Here is a 23,026-nt window from a genome sequence, read left to right as displayed (position 1 = left end):
TTTCATTTGGTTCCAAAATATCTATTACTTAAAAGACAAATATAAATTATTTATTTAATAAAAGGTTGCACCGTATTCCTTTGTCTGGCAACACACAGAGCTCGCAGAGTCAAGTAATACAGTAGTTCGACTGCACTCATCATGCTAAAACCCATACAGAGGCCGAGAAGACCTCCAGTGTTTGCTGAAACAAACCAAAAATAGTAGCAGAGCTTTTTGTGACACAGTTTGTCAGGGGAAGTACTACTGCTATGTTTATTTATGTTTTCCTTTACCTTTTGAGGCACGTGATATTTAATTCCTTACTAAAAAGTTGGAGGTGCATGCCCCGGACTGGATTCGAACCTACGCCCGAATCAAAGGCTTAGGTCATATCCACTGGGCTATTACGGCTCTGATATCTAAACACCTATTAGTAATAATTATTTATTATCTATACTTACATAAAAATTCCGTGAGGCCAAAAATTTCGCCTTTCGTAAACCTCATAAATGAATTGTCCTCGAAATAAAAATGTATTATCAACATATTGTTACTGAAATAAAGGATTAGATTATTTATTAGGCGTTTTGCAGTTCTAACTTTTACGGCAAATTCGTTATTCACGGAAACGCAATCAGGATTCCGAGATTCAATTATATGTCTAAATCTGGAGACCCAAATGTGCATGTAAAATTTCATTCAAATCAGCAGTCTAGGATGAATTAGGTGACAGACAAAAAGGCAAATAGGTGTCGGATAATTAGGTAGGTATATAAAACAACGATCCATAGGTACAATATAAGTCATTGATATAAAAATTCCATTATTATTTTAGCCCACAAATTAGTACTTTCCAGGTTCCCATAAAAGCATGTTACGGTTCTTGTGGTTCTAACTACTAAGTAGGTAAATTCATTGTTTTCGTATTTACCTACTAGGTACTATGTTGGTACATCTGCAGACATTTCCCATCCTTTGGACAAGTTCTATTATATTTAACATCATTCAACTAACTTTAAATTATCGTAGAACCAGTGGGGTAGCGTGCCTTAGAAGGGCCCTGTATCAAAATTTGTTAGGGGCCCAATGGATGAGCGGAAAACTCTTTCACTACAAAGTAAAGTTGGTGCCAAAATATTTGTAGTACATACATACTACACAAGATGTAGGTAAATTTTTTTTTTTGATTTCTGTGTGAGAACATTGAAATATTGTGTATTGAAATATTGTATAAGTTGAAGAGTTTATTTGTTTGTTTGATTGAACGCGCTAATCTCAGAAACTACTGGTCAAGTTTGAAAAATTCTTTCAGTGTTAGATAGCCCATTTAACGAGGAAGGCTATAGGCTATATATTATCCCCGTATTCCTACAGGAAAGTGAACCACGCGGGTAAAACCGCGCGGCGTCAGCTATAGTCAATGATACAGCTGATACGGTAACTTCGACCTTGCGTAGAACTTACGTAAAGTACTCAGCTGATCGATTTTGGGCCAAGCTAATACTGTCCGTATAGCGATTAACAAGTGCTTTGTTCAGCGGCGCACCACTCGGCCGTTCCGAATAGGAGATTTCCGTGCACGCAGGCAAACATTCGTCGCAGCCTCTTTCAAGACCTTTAAAATAAAGTAAACATGGTTAATTTTAATAATTTCTCATTTTATCTTGTACTTAACGTAAAAGACTTAAATTGTCCATACAAATAAATTAAATAAAATAACCACCATTTATATATATTTTTTTCTTTTTTAATTTATACGAATACGAAAATAATGGCAGTATTCTGTTTATATTCTATGGGCCGATCTCCAGGGTGATAATATTGCGACGGTACAGTGGTGGAACTATTGTATCGTATAGATTATACGGTAATAGTGGGGCGGACTCGTTGCAATCCTCCGTTTCGTGGAGAGGGCGCCAAGACATTATTTATGTACTACTAGTAGACGCCTCCGCGGTTTCACCCGCGTGTTTCTCGTTCCCGTAGGAGTACGGGGATAATATATAGCCTATAGCCTTGCTTGATAAATGGGCTACCTAACACCGAAATAATTTTACAAATCGGACCAGTAGTTCCCGAGATTAGCGCGTTCAACCAAACAGACTTTTCAGCTTTATAATATTAGTATAGATGTATAACAAAGGACTAGAGAGTACCTTGCGGAACACCTCGCTGAACACCTAGATAGTGATGTGTCTATTGTCGAACAAGCGCATTGGGCAATAGACACATCATTTTCTAACCCCAAGGTGTAACCTGTGCTATGGGTACCTACTAAGATACTCCCAGGCTCATCACGCAAATATTTTCCAGTTGTGGGAATCGAACGACCGTGGATGCAGAAAGCATTTCCCACTATTGCTGATAAAATATGTCCAAGTAAAAAGCTATACGAGATAATACGGTTGGGAATAATAAAACTTACCTTGAGGCACATAATTTTTCAAATTGCTATAACATTTCGCGTCTGCTTTCCCACAAACTCTTGTTGTTTTATTTTCTGAAAAAAGAAAATCAGTTATGTAAGTATAATCCAGGCAGAAAAATGAAAATATAAATAGCAATATACACTTACTAGGCATATAATACAGGACACATTTGCAAATATCAAGCACATTGCGTGATTCACACTCCATCTCACAATTTCTTAATGTGTAAGTCCTGTTGACAAAGAATGGTGTTTTAGTGTTAGGTAATAGATACAGTAAATATTTTTATTAGAGTACCTAGATGACGTGACGGATAGCAGCGACAGGGATTGTACCATTGTTTTGTGGCAGAGGAAACATCTCAAGCAGGTCCCAGGACTTGTGCCCTTGAGAGTAGGTTTAAGGAATCCCTTTAGAATGAATCAACACTTACCTTCCCTGTCTGACACTAAACAATATACGATAAACAATCATTAAAACACAAAACATTATGAATAATTACAACATGAAACACTATTGCACAAAATCACTAACGCGACTGGCAGCGTGACGGTGTCTACGCCATCCTCTCTCCTATAAGGAGGGAAGCCTGGAGCTGTACTAGGCCGTTAAAATAGGCTGATAATAATGATGTAGGTATACGAAGGCGCTGTCAAGTGTCAACATACCTATAGAACACCAATTCTTTTTCGTTGGAGAACAGACAGAGTCTCTTATTGACGTCAATATATTTAAGCGATGGTTGAGCGTCGAGGATTCTCGGCTGTATGGCCACGCGGGCTTCCATGCCTGGCCCATACACTTCCCCTAATTTGGCTATATTTGGTGTTTCCGTCGGATTATGCAGAAGAATCTAGAAAAAAGAGTTATGAGGTCTTGTTGGTTAATATCAATCATAGTAACGAAATATTTGTTGTGTAGTTAGTGGGTTCTAGAAGATATTTTCGAATTTACCAACTTTAATATAGTTGTAATATAATTAGAAAATACTTTATTGATAACTGTGCAGTTAGATTTATTATTATTTTCAAGAATTTGAATTCTAAAATGCAATAAAATAAATAGTACCTTGAACCCAGTGCTTTTCGTTGACGCACAGTAGTATTCCTCAGTGTTGGCGTCCAACACAAGCGTTAACCCGTGGTCGGTCCCAATTCCTGAGGACATGAGAAAAAATAATATTTATAGAAAAAACACTGTGTTCTAAAAGCTACTACTACTAGATTAATAAAATCGATATTATTCTACCCATTATCCTGCCCAGAACTTTCAACACTAATTTTCAAATGAAATTTTTGTCTCTTAATGTAATCTGGGTAAAAGATGCCTGAATAAAACCAATATTCGTGTGAAAAAGTCGTGCACACCCTCTAGTAGTAATAAATAAATAGATTAATGAACTTTGTAGATACCCTTAGGTTTCCAGGGGAAGCCGTCATCTGGAGCATCATCCGGGTAGCCGCTTTCAGGAGTCCAATCAACAGTTGGCAACGGGAATGTAAAGTTCATGTCATTCAAAGCTTTTCTGGAAAAAAAAAGAATATATATGGTTTAATGTTTACCTGTTTGAATTGACTCTCCTTGAAATGAAGTGCCGGTCTTACTGCCTTCTGAGGCCTTGATGGTTTAACCGTAAGTTTGTCACTTCTTACTTTATGTGAGACGACAAAAACAAAAGTTGTAAATAAGCTATACAGTAGCGTAGCGTGCCTTGGAGGGGCCCTGTATCAAAATTATTTGGGGCGCCCATATGAAGGGTAAAGATTTCTCACAAAGTAGCAAAAATGCTCGCTTAAAATAAATATGACAATGACTTAACCTATGTAGGATGTTTTCAACATTTTAACCAAGGAAAAAAAGAGATTGTGGATTGCTACATTTTACTAATTTTTGCTTTCACACGTAAGGGGCCCCTGTAGTTCGGGGCCCCGTATCTTTGACACGGCTGATACGGCGGTAGCTACGCCCCTGGAGTACAACCACTTATCAGAAGGTGGTGAAAGCTGCTCTAAATGTATACTCACGGGTTTCGAAACATTTTTTCTCGATGGACAACATTAAAGGTGCAGCAAAGGCCCTCATCAGTGAGCTGTGCATTAAACAGATCTTGACAACTCATTTGCGCTGAGTTCCAAATGCATACCGATAGCATCTCGTTGCACGGTTGGGTTACCTACAATATAAATTCGTATTAGGTATAGGTAACATTGAATTATAACTTATGTTATTTATTGATTACCGAAGTAGATCATACCTAATTCGATTTTTGTTTAAAACATTTACAGAGTTCCCTCATCTATGTTTCAGCTCCATCATCAGATCGACGCTACGACCTTCGTTACATTGTAGTGCTTTAAAATACTTAATAAAATCATAATAAACGCACTAGTCGTTCCTACGATTTTTGAAAGTTTCCCTCGATTTCTCTAGGTTCCCAGATTCTTTCAAACCAAAAAAGAATTATCCGAATCGGTTTAGGCGTCATCGAGTAATCGCGTAACATCTGTCGTAATATACCGTACAGACTACTTTAGTATTTTAATCGAGTACGAACAATTTTTGGGCGTGTTACGCGATTACTATCCAAATCCAAACTAGGCCTAAGGGTTATTTTTATTGGAGCTTTAGAGTGTCTGACAAAAGTTCTGGTCAAAGAAAAATAAAACACAGTTATTTTATAGTCCCACACAGACACTTGAATTTTATTTCTATGTACCTACTTAATGATAAGTGGCTTATACAAAAACGCCAGTCTAATTTCACATCTTAACCACATAAATAAAGAGACCTTTGACTCGTTCTCTTTTTGTGCTGTGATTGAAAAGCGTGGAGCTTACGTTTATAAGGAAAGACCGCGTGTAGTCCCAGTTAGCACTGTCTGCAAGCTCGTCTTCGAAAATATCTGCATCGGTTTGAGTTGAACACAGGCTCTCCAATAATTTTTTGTCGATTGAATCACTAAAACATAATTCAGTGCCTACTTTAATGGTAGGCGTCCACATATCCACATCGGACGCATCGCATCAAACGGATTTTAATATTCTTTGTATAGAAAGTCATGAAAGTGCGTCCACTGATCTGCATCGTACGGATCGCATGAATCTACCGTAAAATAAAAAATCCGTTTAATGCGATGCGTCCGATACTTATACGATGTGGATAATTATGTGAACGCCTATCTGATCTTAATGGGTAGGTAAGTGATTTAGTTCCATCACTGAGTTAGCTAACAGTAGGTAATCAATTAAATTGGTTTGCTATTAGGTTCGATTATGTTTTAAGATTGTTGCTCAACAGATTTGATAATCTTTATAAATTTACCGAATTTTATGCTGTCAATTGAGTCATGCAATAGATCGAGATTATTATTAGTCAAAGGAACAGAGTAGAAATATTAATTTCTGAAGATGTGTCATTCTTTCGATTTTAAAACAATGTTCTGATCTGGTAGAGTCAAAGCATGTGAAGTTTGGCTTTTGTTAGAGCTAACTATGGTCTAACATTCACAGAAAGTTCAGAGTTGCATAATGGGTGATGGAACGAGCTATGCTCGGAGTATAGTATATCTGCGCGATTGAATCAGAAATGAGTAGATCCGCAGAAGAGCTAAAGTCCGATATAGCTCAACGAGTCGCGAAGCTAAATAGTTCGAAGAGCTGATGTAGATCGGTGCCCAAGGCGCTGGAATGGCGAATTAGAAAGCGCAGTGTTGGTCGATCTCTCACTAGATGGACTGAAGCCATCAAGCGAGTCGCAGGGATTCGCTGGATGCAGGCTCTGGATCGTGATGTTTGTAAGTCCCTACAAAAGGCCTATGTCCTGCAGTGGCATCCATCGGCTGATATTGATGATGATGATGAATAGTTTTCTGTGTCAATTTCGTAATAAAAATAAATAAATGCAACTTACCCAGACTTCTTAATTCGCTCTGCGACAGACTTCTTTGCTTGATTAACATTACATATAGTAATAGCGGGAAAGGGCAGTTGGTTGAGAGGCATGTTCTCGGGGTTGATGCTGACTATCATTGGCGACATGCGCCATTTTGCGTAAACGTTTAAAATGAAAAATGCGGCGCACATTAACGAGCTACCAAACGCTGCCAGCCAAAAAAATCTAAAAATTCAATCATATATACAGAATAAAGTAATCTACTAAGATATTTTAAGTAGGTATTGTGTACCTGTATGCAGTGTCGTGCACTTTATAGATGCTAAAATGCATTGTTCACCCTAAAGAATGATTCATCATTAACAACTCATATTCGGCTCAATGTTGAATACGAGTCTCCTCTCAGAATGAGAGGGACCTTAGTCCACCACGCTGGCCCAATGCGTATTGGCAGACTTCACACACCTAAAGAATTAACAAAATTCTCAGGTATATCTAGTACCTACGAGTTTCCTCACGATGTTTTCCTTCACCGTTTATACACGTGATATTTAATTTCTTAAAATGGAAATAACTGAAAAGTTGGCCCTTATTGGAGAAAGAATTTTCTATTTTGTGTGTAATCTATACGTTTAGTGCGTACCTTAGTTAAAACTTTGTGCACGCCACTGCCAGAGGCTGTATAATATGGGCTTACCGCTCAAACCACGTTAACCTTTTTTCTCCGACGTACCGCAGACCATGTAGAGTTGAGGTCAGCAAGTATTCCCTGAGATCACGGCGGAATGATTGAAAAAAGGGTATCTGTCGGAGCGGCCTTTCCTAAAATAATGGAAACAGACTTAGGCATAGTAGGTAATGTTGTATGACTGAAACCTCAATGACTCAACGATAAAAGGGAACGGATTCAATACCGAGAGTTCATGAGTTCGATCTTCAAACCGCTGGACTATTGTAGTATCCAATCCTAACAGTATTTCCGACTAATTTGGGGAACGCGAATTGGTCATATTAAATAGATTGGACGCCCGCGGCTTCGTTCGCCCTTAGACTTTCTAAATCCGGCCCTATCGGAAAATCCGTTCTTAGCGGAAGTCTGTTAATTTTAACCTAATTCTCTGCTAAATTTTATCTTTGTACGTCCAGCGTTTTTGGTATGTCGTAAAATTCTGTTAATAAAAGATTTAATGTAAAACGATGTAAGTATACATATACATTTATATTATGTCTCTGACACTACAACAACGTTTCTTTTATATTAAAAAATAATGTGTAGGATTTTACCATCGATGCGCGATTTTAGTACTATAAGGTAGCTAATTTTTGCAACGCACTAAAGCATTGTGCTTGAAAGAGTATTTAATCTCTTATACTGGAAGTTGTCGACTTTGTTTCTAATGAAGGCTTAGTTTGATTAAAAGCATTCCGTTTAATAACTTACTGACCTCGCTTTTACTGCGGCTTGTCGGTTTGTTTGTGCTCCACTCGTACCACGGCTGCGTTGATTGAGCCCAGTAGTTTTGCTAAACGAGATACATTAGTTAATTGAATTAATCGCTGCTTCATTAATCACATTCCTTACAATCAAGCACATTCTGGTCTTAGCTCTAGTTTTTTTGCTCCGTATAACTATATAATATTTTCAGTGAATTTATTAAAAAAATTAAAATGTCTTTGGTTACCTTATCTGACTTTGCAGGTGCCACATTCTTGTTTAGTTTAGCAGTTTTATATTTTTTAATCATACTTTTAATGTTCCAAATAAAAAACAGAGCATCTATATAGTAGATTTATACGAGTGCTAGCAGAAATGTGGTGTTATTTTGTCATTAGTCGTTATTCGTCTACTGAACAAAATCCGTCGAATTTCCATGATCTAACGTAATTTCAAAATGTCAATGTTTGTGGTCAATTTGTTTGATAGTGGGACATGACAAATCGACCTTGTTCCGCCTCAATTTACTTTCGATGGCAAAATTACACATTTTACAGTTATTTGTCGCTCTGACCTCATCCGCATAATGAATGGTATGCTCAGTAAATGTGACGACATTTAAAATAATTGTTAATTTTCTTTAACCCGACTTATTATGAAGCAAAAGCATTATACGACAGTATTTTTCCATTGAGTTTACATTGTCGCATAGCATTCAACGCTGCATGTCGTGTTATCGAATACATTCATCAGTCATCACCACATCACGCTATTTTAATAGAGACTGGTATGATGCATTAAGCTGTAATTACTTTTCATTTGACATGCATTTGTAAATTAAAATTGTTCATTAACGTATCACCGAGCTTAAAAGTTTTCGTAATTATCATTAAGTATAAAACCATCCTGCAATGTTCTGATTTCTTTTAACGATTCTACTAAGTATGTGATGTTATGTATATTGCCTAATGCCTATATTTTCTTAATCAAATTAATTGATTGCTATAGGATTCTTCAAGAGTTGATGTTATTGCAATCTTCACCATCATCAAAGAATGGCTTCAACGGAGGGACCAGAGGTAGGTGTAATAGAGGTAGGACTTGGTATATTTTCAGGTTATAGTAATTAATCATATTAAATGATGATTCTACGCTGGTCAAAAAAATTTACTACCAAGTAGGTACTTTCACTCGTATATAGAATATACAAATATTGTAGATAGGAAGTTAGATTAAAACTTTTTTATCTATGTGTTTGTATCGTTTAATATAATTCGTTTACGCATACATACAATTATTTATTATGTACAAAAGTTCGTATAATAGATATTAAATTTCTTAGAAAAGTAACAAAAAGCCACAGGGAAGTAAGAGTCTGACGCACTAGCACTTTGATAAACTAAAAGAAGAAGAGATCGAAGGAGAAGAGGGCTTCTCGACGTATCTCTGGGGTGTCACCTGCCCGCGTTCTGGAGAGCGCGTGACACGCGAGAGGAGTCCAGCACACCCGGAAAGAGAAGGAGAAGTGATCACCAGCGTTGTTGGCCGTGACCGTGGGCGGGGGCGACCTGCGCGTGCGCGGCTAAGTGGGCGGCGCGTGCGGCGGCTACCTCAGGAGTGTCCAGGATACCGGCGCCGTTGTTGGCCAGTCTGATCTGGGCGGGGGGTCCTTGCCAGGAGGGAGCACCGTTCCACTGGTTTTGGTGGTTGCCGTTCCATTGGTTCTGGTTGTTACCGTTCCATTGGCCTTCGTTTCCCGAGCGCCATTGACCATCGTCGTTACCGGCGTTCCATTGGCCATTGTCGTTTCCGGCGTTCCATTGACCGTTGTCGCTAGCCGCGTTCCACTGGCCGTTGTTGCCATTGTTCCACTGGTTGCTGGGACCGGAGTGGGCAGAGTTGAGGGCGGCGAGGTGGGCGGCGCGGGCCTGGGCTACTTCGGGGGTCTCGGCGACGGGGGCGGGTGCGTGACCGGCGGCGTTCCACGCTGGGGCGGGAGCGGAGTTCCATTGGTTTCCGTTGTTCCACTGGTTAGCCTGAGCACCGTTCCATTTGTTGTTGTCGCGTTGCCAGAATTCCTCGTTGTTCCAGGCGGGGTTGTAGGAGCCGTCGTCTTGTGGGTTGGGGTTGTTCTGTCCGGCTTGCTGCAGGGCAGAGAGGTGGGCGGCGCGCGCTTGTGCTACCTCGGGAGTGTCGAGGATGTTGCGGCCGTCCTGAGACAGTGCGATGTTGGCGGGCGGGCCCACCCATCCGGCCTGTGCCGCCAGCACTAAACAAGATACAACGATCTGCAAAAGAAATACGATCGATATTAATATCGATGACTCAAGCTTTAAAAAGTTGTTAGGGAAACGCTTGAAAGCGCGAAAGACAGTGGTGCCGATGTTGAATTAAATATCTTTAAGTTATGGAAAGACTGCATGTTTTCCATTTTATTAATATCAAATTAGCGGGTAATTCGATTAAACAATACGTGCGGCTATTTTAAAACCTGACCAACCCTGATAATGTCAAGCTTTTAAACGAGCTGGTGTAAAAACGTTTAGTAATTGCACGTTTGTTGAATTTTAATAATACTCATTGATTGTAAAATGTTTTTTTTTCTAAGTTATTTATCGTACAACATTGCTGAAGTATTTACTACATAATCTTTTTTAATGAATTATAAGAAAATGTTAGTAAGTAGGTATACGACGTTACATTAAAGGCATGTTAAAATATGTTGTATTAAGGACTAGATCAATTACGAACATGTCGATTAGAAGAACCTCGTGAACAATACCGATTTACTTTGCTCAATTTTTGTTAACTAAAGAGAATTATGTAGTTGATTGGATAATCTGAAGTTACATTTTGTCTTTGTAACTAAGATTAGCGGAGTTTATTATTTAGATGAAAATACTATAACAAGTTTATTAAGGAATTTAAGGCGGTCTAAGTTCAGAATCACGTAACGATGTCAGGGTTTATGTTTGCGGTCGTGTTCGATCACCTGGCAAGACGACATAATCCAATTATGGATTTAGACATCACATCGGCTAATAAATCAATGTCGGATAATGTTAAAATATTTTCAATGTTCCTGTATACATTTATTAAGGATTCGCAAAGTTAAAGCTTTCACAGAACTTGGTATCGAGAGATGCTGTGTTATATCATATTAACCTAATACATAAAAGTTTACAAGAAAATTAATTTTCCGTATAGTAATGGAAGTCACGGACTGTGTCGTCATTGCAATCAAATTCATGCAAGGTTACGTTTCTCTTGAATGACGTGTGCTTTCTTTGTTTGAGATAGATTGTTTTTGTATAATTGCCCTAATAAAAAGGGACAATCAGACGAGGCACCTGCTGCTATATTTTAAACTGTCATAGAAAATTAACTATAGACAAAAGCAAGTTCCTATGTTTTGTTGGTTTAATGAAGTATAAAGACAAAGCGTGAACCGGCTCTCTCGTCCATATAATTTACTGCAGATAAAAGTAACCCGAGTGAATGGCGCCAAGGTTTGAAGGCTGCCCGAAGGTCATGAATCAGGAAGCCAGTCTTCCGGACCTGCCCACCGTCACATAGTGACTGGTTTCTCTCGCATATCAATTTGACATTTGTGTTCAATTTTATTCGTTATGCTTAGTTTTTGCAACCTACACGAATAAATGAGCTCGCAAGTTGAAAAAAGCGGTCCGGTATAATTTGGGAACTACTAGCTTTCATCATTAGCCATACTTTGACGAAGGTCTGATTTTATTTGATAGAGGTGGGCGTTCATGTTTAGATATAATCAGAATATCGATATTGCGAGCTGACGAAGGCATGCCCTTCTAAATCAGCCTGCGATGGAATGCAGACAAAAAGCCAGCGAGCGGCGAGGCGAACAAGCGTGGACGCTATCCGGTAGATTAAATGGAAAAAATACTAATAAAAATAAAGAAAGACATTCATGCGGTTTTTCATTCTATAAATAACGCTTAAAATAAGGTTTCGATTTGAAGATTTATCAAAATAATCACGTTTAATTTGTAAAAAAACACGTTAAGAGCCAAATTCACTAGTTATGTTAAAATATATGCGAAGTCGGGATCTAGGAACTTTTTGAGTGAAAAACAAAGTGGATTCTTGCGCGGAAGCGGGACATCGTAATAAAAACGTATATAATCAAAAGTTTTGAATATTAATCTTTTTATTTGAGTTCTAATTACGTTTACGTGAAAATCGCCTGTCCCGCGCGGAACATTGAATTATGAAATTTAAATCGGGACGTCCCGCCAAAATAGGGACGTCTAGCAACGCTGGTATGTGAAATCAAAAATAGTAGAGAAATAAGTAGTTCATGGAGCATTTGCTTCTACTAATATTTCATGAAATCTAGCCACGATGAAATGCATGGACAACACTAGCACGTAATCGATGCGCGTTGTATGAACACTGTATAAATCAGGTATAAAATCTCAACCTTAGTGCTTCAATATTAAGATAAAGGAGTGAACAAGTGGCGATTGTGACGGTAACACCAGTTGACATTGTAGGCTTAAATGGAGCATGATCTGGACGGTTACCGGGTGATAGCTGTTGCGTTTACCTTACTATATTTGGGAGTTTTACGTAGCCTTTGAGCTTCCAATCGGGTTTTTTTTTTAAATATCGGTATCGAGATCACACCTTTATCTTAATAAAAGATAAAAAGACAATGACAATAAGGTACGTAAGAATGTATACTTGGTTGATTTATTAACAGCTACAATTTTATAGAATTTGTATAGACTGAAAATCTGATAGACTGAATATTATTGAAACCTTTTACAGTAGTTCAATAGATTTTGTATATTCTTCTCTCAAAAATTATTTCAGTAGAAGTTTATATCGGTTTCGTTAAATTTCTATTTATTGACAATATACAGTATAGACTATTAGTGGACGTCCGCGACTTCGTCCGCGTGAAATTTAGTTTTTTACAAATCCCTCGGGAACCATGGATTTTTCTGGTACGAAAAGCCTTATGTGCTAATCAAGAGTAATATCTATTTCCATTCCAAATTTCAACTAAATCGGTTCAGTAGTTGCGCCGTTAAAGAGTAACAAACGTCCAAACAAACATTCATAGAAACTTTCGCGTTTATAATATTAGTAGGATAGGATACTACAGATTTTGTATCATCATAGAAGATTAAACTCTTGTTAAATAGAAGTTGATCTTTAGGATTTGGAAAATAATGTCGAACCAATTAGTTAAAATTAAAACATTAATATCGTAATGTAATCGCATTGTAGTTTGAAAAACGAGTTACGGGACGAACAAATCACACAAAGGTTGAATTCTTGAGGACAAGAGGGATCTATTGAGGATATTTCTGGACAATTTTACTTCATTTGTTTCATAATATCTCTCTCTCCACATTCATTTGAGAATTTAAATTCTTTAATGTTTTTTATATAGAAGTATGTAATTGTAACCCAATACATATCTAACATATTTTTAGGCTCAATGGAAGAAAGTCCAAGTTTAGTCTTACAATGTTTATGCGACACAATAGTGCGCGTGAAGTATTTATTAGTCCATATCTCTAGTATATATATCCAGACGTACGTAAATAAGTAAAAAAAATTGCGTCTTCAAATTCATTAAGGATTTTTGACATGATTACAGAGAGTGAACGCTCAGTAATCTTGTTTCTTCATCTTAAACCGGAAACAAATTATCAATTAGATTTTTTGTTTTCTATTCTATTTTCTTACAGCCATCCATATATTTATGGTTATATGCATGTCAGATATATCAGATATAGAGAAATTCGGATATACATCAGTGCCTACGTCAATAATAATGAGACATTGTTTGCATAGATTGCGCATAGCTCTTTTACTAATTTTTGTTTCGTGTGTGGAATTTATATTCCACACACTTATATTAATTGTTATTACCTATTTAGTATGTGCCAGTTAGTTACTTCTAAATTAATATTATAAAGACGTAATGTTTTTGAAATTATAGGGGTTATTCTCTGAATTTACTTAACCGATTTTAAAAATTCTTTTACCAATACAAAAGCCACGTTATGTAGAAGTTTCACAAGCTATTTTTTATCCTGGTATTCTCACGGGAAGTGAAACAACGCGGGTTAAACCGCGGGGCGTCGACTAGTTTGCTTTTAAAGTTATTGCATCAGCAACTTATACTTTCAATGTCATTGAAAATATAGGGTAGCGTCGAGATCTATTTGTGCTCTGATTCGCTACACTTGGAGCCTTGAATAAAAAAAATATTTGGAATGTTTCTGTGAACTATTACAATTATTACTACAATTTGAATAGTTTATATATATTCTTTATATCTATGATTCTATCTAGTTTTAAGTCATAAATATTAAGTAGGTAAACTAAATTTTTTCATGCACATCTTTTGTTTTTATATGAACATTTTAATATAAGTATATTTCTATGTGATCTCTTTTATTACTTTCAATGGAAATAGATTTTTATTTCCGAGATCAACGAACTTTATTAAACGAATCTAATTTAACGCTATTTTTTGTGAAGTTGTCGCAATTCTAAGATATAAAAGGCTAAAAATACTCGTAGAGTGACAAGGCGACAACTATTAAGTACCTACGCAACTTTATTAAAAAAATCTACTTATATAAAAGGCATTTTAGCAATTATATGAAAGTTTGACTAATCGCAAGCGTGCTATATGCATATGAGGAAACAATTCCAAGTGGAGCGCGAAGTAAAAAAAAATCAGTGACAATGACCCACCAGTCGCGTGCAGCGTGGTTGCACGGGCACGGTCTCGATATCTCTGTAGTTTTCTAAACGTGACGTTGATTTACTACATGATTGTAATAACTATATAAATATAAATAATAGAACGTTGTTATGGTTAATTATATTTAAAAATATGTTTTCTATTTAAAATTATAATTCATATTTTACTGTTGTTTTTTAAATGAATATAAACAATAAATATAACAAAATTACAATAAGATTGATGGCGAACTACTAAAGATCAACACTTTGAAATTGCTTAAATATTGTTAAGAATAATTTCGTTTTTTCGGGATATTTTAGAAATAAAAGGAAATTAATTAAGTTGTCTAAGTATTAATTATATATGTTGTTAGTTTGACACTGTTTATCAATGTTCTGTTACTTGTTGGGTTGTTGCCTACAGTTGTGTAAGAAACAGCTTGCTCTGCTGACATGAAATTAGGCTAGAAACTTGTTACAAGCCTTTTGGAGGTCAAATATCCTGCAGGTATTGAGCAACAGTGTTTGGAAACAAAGTACAACATGCCTGGCAAAAGATTTATCAACAAATTGAGTTACAAGCCTTAAACTAACACCGGCACACACTTTATCATTTGTATTCAATAGGACATTTGTATAATTGATCTATAACAGACTCATAAATCAAAAACTAAGCAATATATTTTTTATTATATTTTACTTATTTGTATTTCTTTTTGTTCAAGATAGAAATTCAAAGATAGAGAAAGAAGAAAGTCAGATAAAAGTACTTACCATTGATTTCATTTTGAAAAGAAGTAAAGCACAGAAGTGAAAGAAAGAAAAGTTATATAAAAAATAAGTTTTTGTTTAATAGCGCTGCTGAAAGACTAGTGTCCTCCAGGAATCGCTATGTTGAAGTGCAACTTGCGTCTGATTAAAATGAGGGCGGGAGCTGCTTATATACTTCGGCGCTTGCGCAGAGGGGGTGGCCATACTTTGCACGTGAAAGTATTGGGACATGCCATTGATAATGCGAATCATAGATACAAATTTCAATGGCAGCGTTTTGGCTCAATTTTGTGTGAGGTTTCGTTGAGTGATCATACGGACTTTCTTGGTTCTACAATTCAGTGATTCGATAACTGTGGCCATGATAAGCCGGCATGTGGTGAAAATGATATGGGATTTAATAGCATACAATTTTGTTTAACATTTTAAAGTTAACGTGTACGTTAAAAGTTAGAAACTATACATTTTAGGGTTGATTTTAAGTGATGTATTAGCCAGTTGTGATTTATAATGTATAAGTATAAGTATGCTTACAATATTTAACTCAATGTTTACTTTTGTTTTTATAGCGATCTTAGTTTTTGTATTAGATAAATTCTCTAGCTTTACTATACTATGATTAAGTACTTCCTTCAATCTGTAGTTTACTTTTTCTTACTAATCGTAGGCTATGTCAATTTAGAATTTTATGATTTTTAAATTTTCACCTGGTATGAGACACAGGAGCTGTGATAGCCCAGTGGATATGACCTCTGCCTCCGATTCCGGAGGGTGTGGGTTCGAATCCGACCCGGGGCATGCACTTCCAACTTTTCAGTTGTGTGCATTTTCAGAAATTAAATATCACGTCATAACATTCCTCACGATGTTTTTCCTTCACCGTTTGAGACACGTGATATTTAATTTCTTAAATCTTAAAATGTAAACTATAAAACTGTAAAATTGGAAGTGTATGCCCCGGACCGTATTCGAACCTACGCCCTCCGAAATCGGAGGCAGAAGTCATATCCACTGAGCTATCACTGTCTTCTACAGTAATATTATAAAGAGGAAACATTTGATTGTTTGTTTGCATTGAATAATGAAACTATTAGATCGATTTGAAAAATTCTTATAATATTAGACTCTATTATCCCTGCTGGACATAGGCTATATTTTATCCCTGTATTCACACAGAATATTATATAGATTTATTTTATATTAGGTTTAATGATTTACGCATACAGAAAATTATCTTCATAAAAGTTAGGTAGAATTTAGACATGTAAGTAAACTGCATGCAGCTTCTGGCACTGTTTACCTAAGCGCGTATATAAGTAGGTATATTAAGATTACCTAAGATGAATAACTCTTTGATGTATTCATCAGACATCGGCATTGATCCTAATATTTAGTTGACACGAAACCTTTGCGGTTATTGTGGTTTACTTTGCGACTGACTGACCAGCGTAGGATGTTACTGAATATAATTTAATACAAATTCATCAATATCATCGTCAGCATTATAATCTCTACTTTTATGTAGGCCCTACACGCCTGCTCTCTCATAGTTAGGAGATTTTAACTTAGGTAAGGCTCGTTATCAACCCATATTCAGCTCACTGTTAAGCTCGAGTCTCCTCTCAGAATGAGAGGGGCTAGGTCAATAGTCCACCAAGCTGGCCCAATGCGGATTAGCAGACTTCACACACGCCCTCAAGAATCGAAGGCAGATATATATATAAGGCAGGCAGTCTTTCTTTTCAGATAACTTTCTTAATTCTCTGCGTGTGTGAAATCTGTCATTCTTCTGTCGTTCTTAAGTTATGGCTTTAGAAAGTGACTAAGGGAACTCCTAAACTGAATAAGATAGACCTAAGTTTGGGCTCATTGTCTTGGCTAACACTTTTCTGTATTATGTAAAAGCATTCTATCAAAAACTAAACAAAAAAAAATAATAAAATATTAATTAATTAAGTTTTAAGTTAATCTCTAGAGAATATAAATCAACTTAAAATAAGTTGCGGTACAAAGTTAGTCGTCTAAAAGGTGACAGTGAACTCTTTCTAATGAGGTTACAAATGACAAATTAATGGTTAACTTACTAATGACACTTTCCAACAAGTATTTTGGACCATAGACCTACGAATGCGTAGTGTGGTACTCATTAATTAATAGTATCATAATGGTTATTGATAGTGAAGTTTCACAAGTTTACCTATTTTGAGTTATATTAGATTCGAAAGTAAATATAGGCACTTAGATTTCATTTGTTTTAATCTGGCACCTCAGTCCTAGACACATTAGCTTATTGTGCAAAACGCAAGATGTAATTTTTAGTGTGACGTCACGTCTTCAACTTCATTGACAATACATAAGTAAAGGTACAGTGTTGTTCAGTGTTGAAACCCGTTGTGTTGAGGTGCAAGGATCAAACATTAATTTTGGAACTAATCTATCTAAGGTTTTAAACTATTTAAGCAAGTGTGATATGTTTTTTATTTCAATATATAAATTACTAAATTAACACGCCTTTTTATTTCATCATCATCATTATCAACCCATATTCGGCTTACTGCTGAGCTCGAGTCTCCTCTCTGAATGAGAGGGGTTAGGCCAATAGTCCACCACGCTGGCCCAATGCGGGTTGGCAGACTTCACACACGCAGATAATTAAGATAATTCTCTGGTATGCAGGTTTCCTCACGATGTTTTCCTTCACCGTTTGAGACACGTGATAGTTAATTCTTAAAATGCACACAACCGAAAGTTGGAGGTGTATGCCCCGGACAAGATTTGAAACCACACCCTCCGGAATTGGAGGCAGAGGTCATATCTACTGGGTTATCACGCCTTTTTATTTAAAATAACGAAAATGAAAATGTTGTAAAAATAAGTTTGGTTCTAACTAAAAATGTTTCATTCTAAGTGTAAAAAAAACTATCGTTCAGATACGTGTAGCATGCTATAAAGCCCGTTTTGAAGCGTATGCAATATTTATTTTAGCTAAACCTACCTACGCACTAAACTGTTTGAAACAGTCAAAAAGCAAGTCGTTATACAATGGCGTAATTATTTCGATCGTGTACTAATTAAGGGATCATTATTATTTATCATTATCAATTAATAAAAATTTTGCTTTCTAATCTATAGTGATTTTTTTTCTAATCAGTCCTGCCGGACTATTCACTACTTTGGCCTTTGTTATCAATCTATTAATATAAACATCAAATCAATTGACAAAATGTCATTTACCGATTGTAAGATATCCATCAGTAGGTAAGCACCGGATGACATTCTTACATAAAATCTCAATTTCGTATATGTCAACTAGCATACGTCAAAGATTGTAAATTAGCCTACAATTAGTTTTATTTTCATTAAATAGACATTTATTTCCTCTTTAAACGTTATAATAGTAATGGAATTAAGAAAATTCTCAGGTATGCAGGTTTCCTCACGATGGTTTCCTTCACCGTTTGAGAGACGTGATATTTATTTTTTTTAATTTCGCTGCGTGTGTGTAGTCTGCCAATCTGCATTGGGCCAGCGTGGTATACTATTGGCCGTATCCTCTCATTCTGAAAGGAGACTCGAGCTTAGCAGTGAGCCGAATATGGGTTGATGACGACAATGTAGATAAGATAGTGGATTATTAAGTATTAGTATATTTAAACGTTATTGTCTTAATAGAACTGAAAAGGACGAGATGAATAGACGAAGACTTTTACGTTATTATTAAGTAGTTAAACGGCCTTCATACTGTGTCGCAGGTATAGTTGCGAGTGTAAAATGTATAGAAACGAATTTGAAACTTATCGTTGACCCAGGCTGAACGCTTGACCGCCCGTGGCGATCACATTACTAACCTATATTATAAGCTCGACCTTGAGCTACTTGCTTAAGCTGCTCCATACTGCTGAACTTTATAAAAAACACTAATATCAAAACAGTTATTAAGATGTTACTTGAAGTAACAAAGCTTTCGTAACAACCTTTTAATCATCTATAGGTACTAATCATCATCATTATATCATAAAAGTGACCACGATGGACATGCGGGTTGATCAGCACCAACCCGCATGCCCATCGTAGTCACTATTGGGTAAATCTCTATCTCTAATCTAGCTTTGTGCTGGCAGTGATTTCTCGCGCCGGTGTTGCTACTCCCCCGACACCGGCCTGTGCTATTTAATAATCTAGCCTGTGAGAATGGATATACCGCAATTCGGTCACCAGAACCACGTCAGTCCAACTGCAGCGTGCACCACGAGCAGGTGAGGTCGGCAGTTGGGGAGACTGAAGGGCCTTCCCCTTACGACCCAGGTACAAATATCTCACTAATATACTATAATGTACCTTTTATTTTTTTGCCATTGTGAGTGTCATATTAGTATAATATATATTAGGCTATATTTTATCCCCGTATTCTCACGGAAATTGGAACTATGCGGGTGAAACCGTGGGATTTCGGCTAGTATAGAATAATTATACTTAATATTCTGCGTGAATCCTAGTCTAAAGTTTTCTACACACCCCACAGTTTAGTTACAATGTGTGTTTTGTCCGTTTATTATTACGAATTACTAGCGGACGCCCGTTGCGGGCGTCCGCTAGTAATTCGTAATAATGTTCGAATTCGTGGAATTCAGTTTTTCACAAATCCGTGGAATTCAGTTTTTCACAAATCCCTCGGGAACCATGGATTTTTCCGGAATGAAAAGTAGCTATGTGTTAATTCAGAGTAAAATCTATTTCCATTCCAAGTTTCAGCCAAATCGCTTCAGTAGCCGCAGTGTAAAGGAGAAATCAACATACACACTTACACACAAAGATTACTTTATAATATTAGAATAACACTAACGATAGTCATATGAAAACACCCATGCCTATTACACCGTCATTTTCCATTTGTGGGGATCGAATCCACGGTCTTGAAAGCAGAAGGCGACTACTTACTGCGCCACTCAGCTGTAAAATCAAAGAAAGTGTGGTAAGTGGTGTATTGTAGAGACGGGTGTGCACTTATTTCCGATATCATTAATGCGAAGATGAGCTACGGACCTACGCCGTTTTACTTTTACTACAAGATGCTACGAAAACATAGACTGTAGACACGGGTCAAGGGCAATGAAATCGTAAATAATAGTTCATTGGATACATTTGTATAATCGAGATCGTCTTGTATTATAATTATTATAAATAATATATTTGTAGAACTGTATATACAACCACAAAATTATATAATTATAAATATGTCAATATTCAATAGTGAATATTCATTTATTTCAATTAGACTTCGTTTACAAGTACTTTTGACACGTCAGCTATTAATATTATAAGGTAATGGTGATAATAATTAGTCGAAAATTTAAAATTGAATTTACGATGGTTCTAAAGCGCCTTGATCCGAGAAGAGTCACGAAAAACTCAGTCAGGATTTTTCTTTTTTAGTTTATCACCATCTAACAATAGGTCATATAAGTAGCTAGTCATGTAATACCATAGAATCTTTACAAATAGTCAACAGAACTGACGTGTCAAAAGTGCTTGTAAACTGAGCCTACTTGAAATAAATGAATTTTGAATTTTGAATTCATATCAATTCTAGGCTATTTTGTCGTTACCGTAGTCATTATAGTGTTAATATGAATTTGTATAATAATTTTAAATTTTCCTAAATATTTTTAATAACCATCATAATTTAATCACTCGCTCTAAGACCAGGCCTTTATGAGAGGGATTTAAAGTGTTGATATCTTGGCCACCCAATTGTTAGTTAGTTAGATTTTAGTTGGCTACCTTATGAAGATAATTTTTGTCTGTGTAACTATATCCGAGACAGATTACCTATGGTATGTTTTGGATAACCACAATATAATCCAAGAATGAGCGATTAATAGACCAGACTAATAGGTGAGGGATTTGAAGCTGAGATCCAGCTCGTGGCCACCAAATCGGGGTTGTCCGGCTTAGGGAGATAATGTTTATCTGTGACTATGACCGAGATCGATACATTAACTTGTTTCCCGTAGTACGGGTATGTTGTTGGTAGTTACCAATATACTTACATTATAACCACCAGTCACTACTCTTCAGCAATTGAGAATTTCTGGGAAGAAAAAAGCCTAGTATACTCGTGTAAATAGTTCGTCTTAGGACTTAAACCTTGGACCTACTCGTAATAATGCGAAACCGCCGTCCAACCACTGGATCATTAAGGCAGTATATTCGGACAATATACGAGTAGAGTGGTACTTTAATCCGTATCGTAGTCATCAATAATTTACCGAAATGTGTATAATTATGCATAAAGAAGCATTCTTATCCCCAAAAGGAAACTCATTATAACATTGCCAATCGCTATATTTTACAGATTTCGATTATAAAAGTGCTGTGGAATGCCAATTATATATTTTATGATAATTTTTCCATATTTATATTTGTTTTCGTTGGCGGAATACAGAATAATAATAATATTTATAAAGTCAGAGTCTGGACTTAGGGAAATAAGTATGCCGGTATTCTTTCCCAGACATGTTTTCACAAAGAGCTCTATTTTTTATTTACTTTATGTGATTCATCAAATATTTTGCGGAAGGTTCAAGGAACAAATTTGATTTTGCCATGGTCAATGCTAAAGGTTAAAGTCGAATAATTCCAGAGTAGTTTTCACGATACTTGAAGATATTTCTTACATTCTACATCCAAAAAGGATTATATCCGCCGTCGCCTTCGGATTATTTACAATTTATTGCGACTTTGCTTTTTCCTTATCTTCGTGTAAATTCGTCGTTTTTAATAAATTTATATGATTTCCATATAAACAAACATCTGAAAACGATTAATTAAACGAAATAAGGTTCAAGATATAAAAGTAAAAGTAAGATAAAAGCTTGTGCTAAAAATTATGCAATTTGTACCTACTATATAAAGGTAAAGGTAAAGTTTATGAGTTGCTTGTGTGTTGGCCAGTTTGTGAGGTTGTATAGGGAGTAATCTCTGGATCTCATCAGCATCATCATCACATCAACAGCTTGACGTCTACTCCAGGACATAGGCCTTTTGTAGGGACTTCCAAACATCACGATCCTGAGCCGCCTGCATCCAGCGAATCCCTGCGACTCGCTTGATGTCGTCAGTTCACCTGGTGGGGGGGTTGACCAACACAGCGCTTTGTAGTGAGGGTCGCCATTCCAGCACTTCGGGACCCAACGAGTCGCGAAGTTGAAGTGGACATGGGCGGGACACATAGTTCGAAGAGCTGATGGAGATCTCTTCGAACTATGTGGGACACATACTTCGAAGCCCATGTCCACTTGAACTTCGCGACTCGTTGAGCATAGTGTAGCTTTTCAACAGTGAAATAAATTTTCAAATCGTTTCAGAAGTTTCAGAGCCTATTCAATCCAAACAAACAAGCAATCAAATCTTTCCTATTTATATTATTTAATACTATATAGAAGATTATATCCTTATTCATCAAAAGAATGACCATCCGAAAGGTAAATAAATCATGAAGACGCTCGATATTACTTTGGTATTGCAAATAAACTGAAATAAATTTACGTCGCGAAGCAAATTTAACGAATGGCAATTTAAAAGTGGCGGTACGGAAACTTGAGCTATGTGAAAAATGCATGCAAGGTTGACTGCCGGAGATTATATCGGTTTTTAATCACTATTAAGAACTCTATATTGTTTCGTAGTATGCCTAACTTTTATACAGAGCCGTGACCTGTCTAATGCTTTATTATTTTTGGCTGGTGGGAGGCTTCGGCCGTGGCTAGTT

General features: G+C 36.5%; 2 protein-coding genes across 3 annotated transcripts; both read right to left on the bottom strand.

The window, feature by feature from the left end:
• Positions 1 to 12: 12 nt before the first annotated feature.
• Positions 13 to 8,830, bottom strand: LOC112049979 (pickpocket protein 28). Of its 2 annotated transcripts, XM_052882866.1 has the most exons (14): positions 7,985 to 8,830; positions 7,748 to 7,825; positions 7,000 to 7,124; positions 6,321 to 6,527; positions 5,249 to 5,369; positions 4,436 to 4,584; positions 3,824 to 3,936; positions 3,480 to 3,568; positions 3,080 to 3,264; positions 2,558 to 2,643; positions 2,408 to 2,482; positions 1,447 to 1,597; positions 444 to 535; positions 29 to 184 (listed from the first exon to the last, which is right to left on the bottom strand). In XM_052882866.1, exons 1-14 carry the CDS (start codon positions 8,045 to 8,047, stop codon positions 51 to 53), a joined length of 1,668 nt encoding a protein of 555 aa, XP_052738826.1. In that variant the 5' UTR covers positions 8,048 to 8,830; the 3' UTR covers positions 29 to 50. The 2 variants fall into 2 exon arrangements, with proteins under 2 accessions (XP_052738827.1, XP_052738826.1); XM_052882867.1 differs by lacking the exon at positions 444 to 535 and having other exon boundaries at positions 13 to 184.
• Positions 8,831 to 8,976: 146 nt separating this feature from the next.
• On the bottom strand, positions 8,977 to 15,418 carry LOC112049980 (pupal cuticle protein). Its single transcript, XM_024088075.2, has 2 exons — positions 15,259 to 15,418; positions 8,977 to 10,025 (listed from the first exon to the last, which is right to left on the bottom strand). The coding sequence occupies exons 1-2, from the start codon at positions 15,268 to 15,270 to the stop codon at positions 9,267 to 9,269; spliced, it is 771 nt and encodes a 256-aa protein (XP_023943843.1). The 5' UTR covers positions 15,271 to 15,418; the 3' UTR covers positions 8,977 to 9,266.
• Between the last annotated feature and the right edge of the window lie 7,608 nt (positions 15,419 to 23,026).

This window comes from Bicyclus anynana, chromosome 8 (genome assembly GCF_947172395.1).
Source record: "Bicyclus anynana chromosome 8, ilBicAnyn1.1, whole genome shotgun sequence".
NCBI lineage: Eukaryota > Metazoa > Arthropoda > Insecta > Lepidoptera > Nymphalidae > Bicyclus > Bicyclus anynana.
This window is presented reverse-complemented; position numbering and strand designations above follow the sequence as displayed.

Excerpts from the sequence above, each read along its gene's own strand:
- LOC112049979 (XM_052882866.1), bottom strand. The coding sequence starts at position 8,047 with ATGATTAAAAAATATAAAACTGCTAAACTAAACAAGAATGTGGCACCT. Across the intron at positions 3,569-3,823 it reads CTTCCCCTGGAAACCTAAGG|GAATTGGGACCGACCACGGG; the intron begins GTATCTACAAAG and ends TCATGTCCTCAG. Across the intron at positions 536-1,446 it reads CGATCAGCTGAGTACTTTAC|TAACAATATGTTGATAATAC; the intron begins GTAAGTTCTACG and ends CCTTTATTTCAG.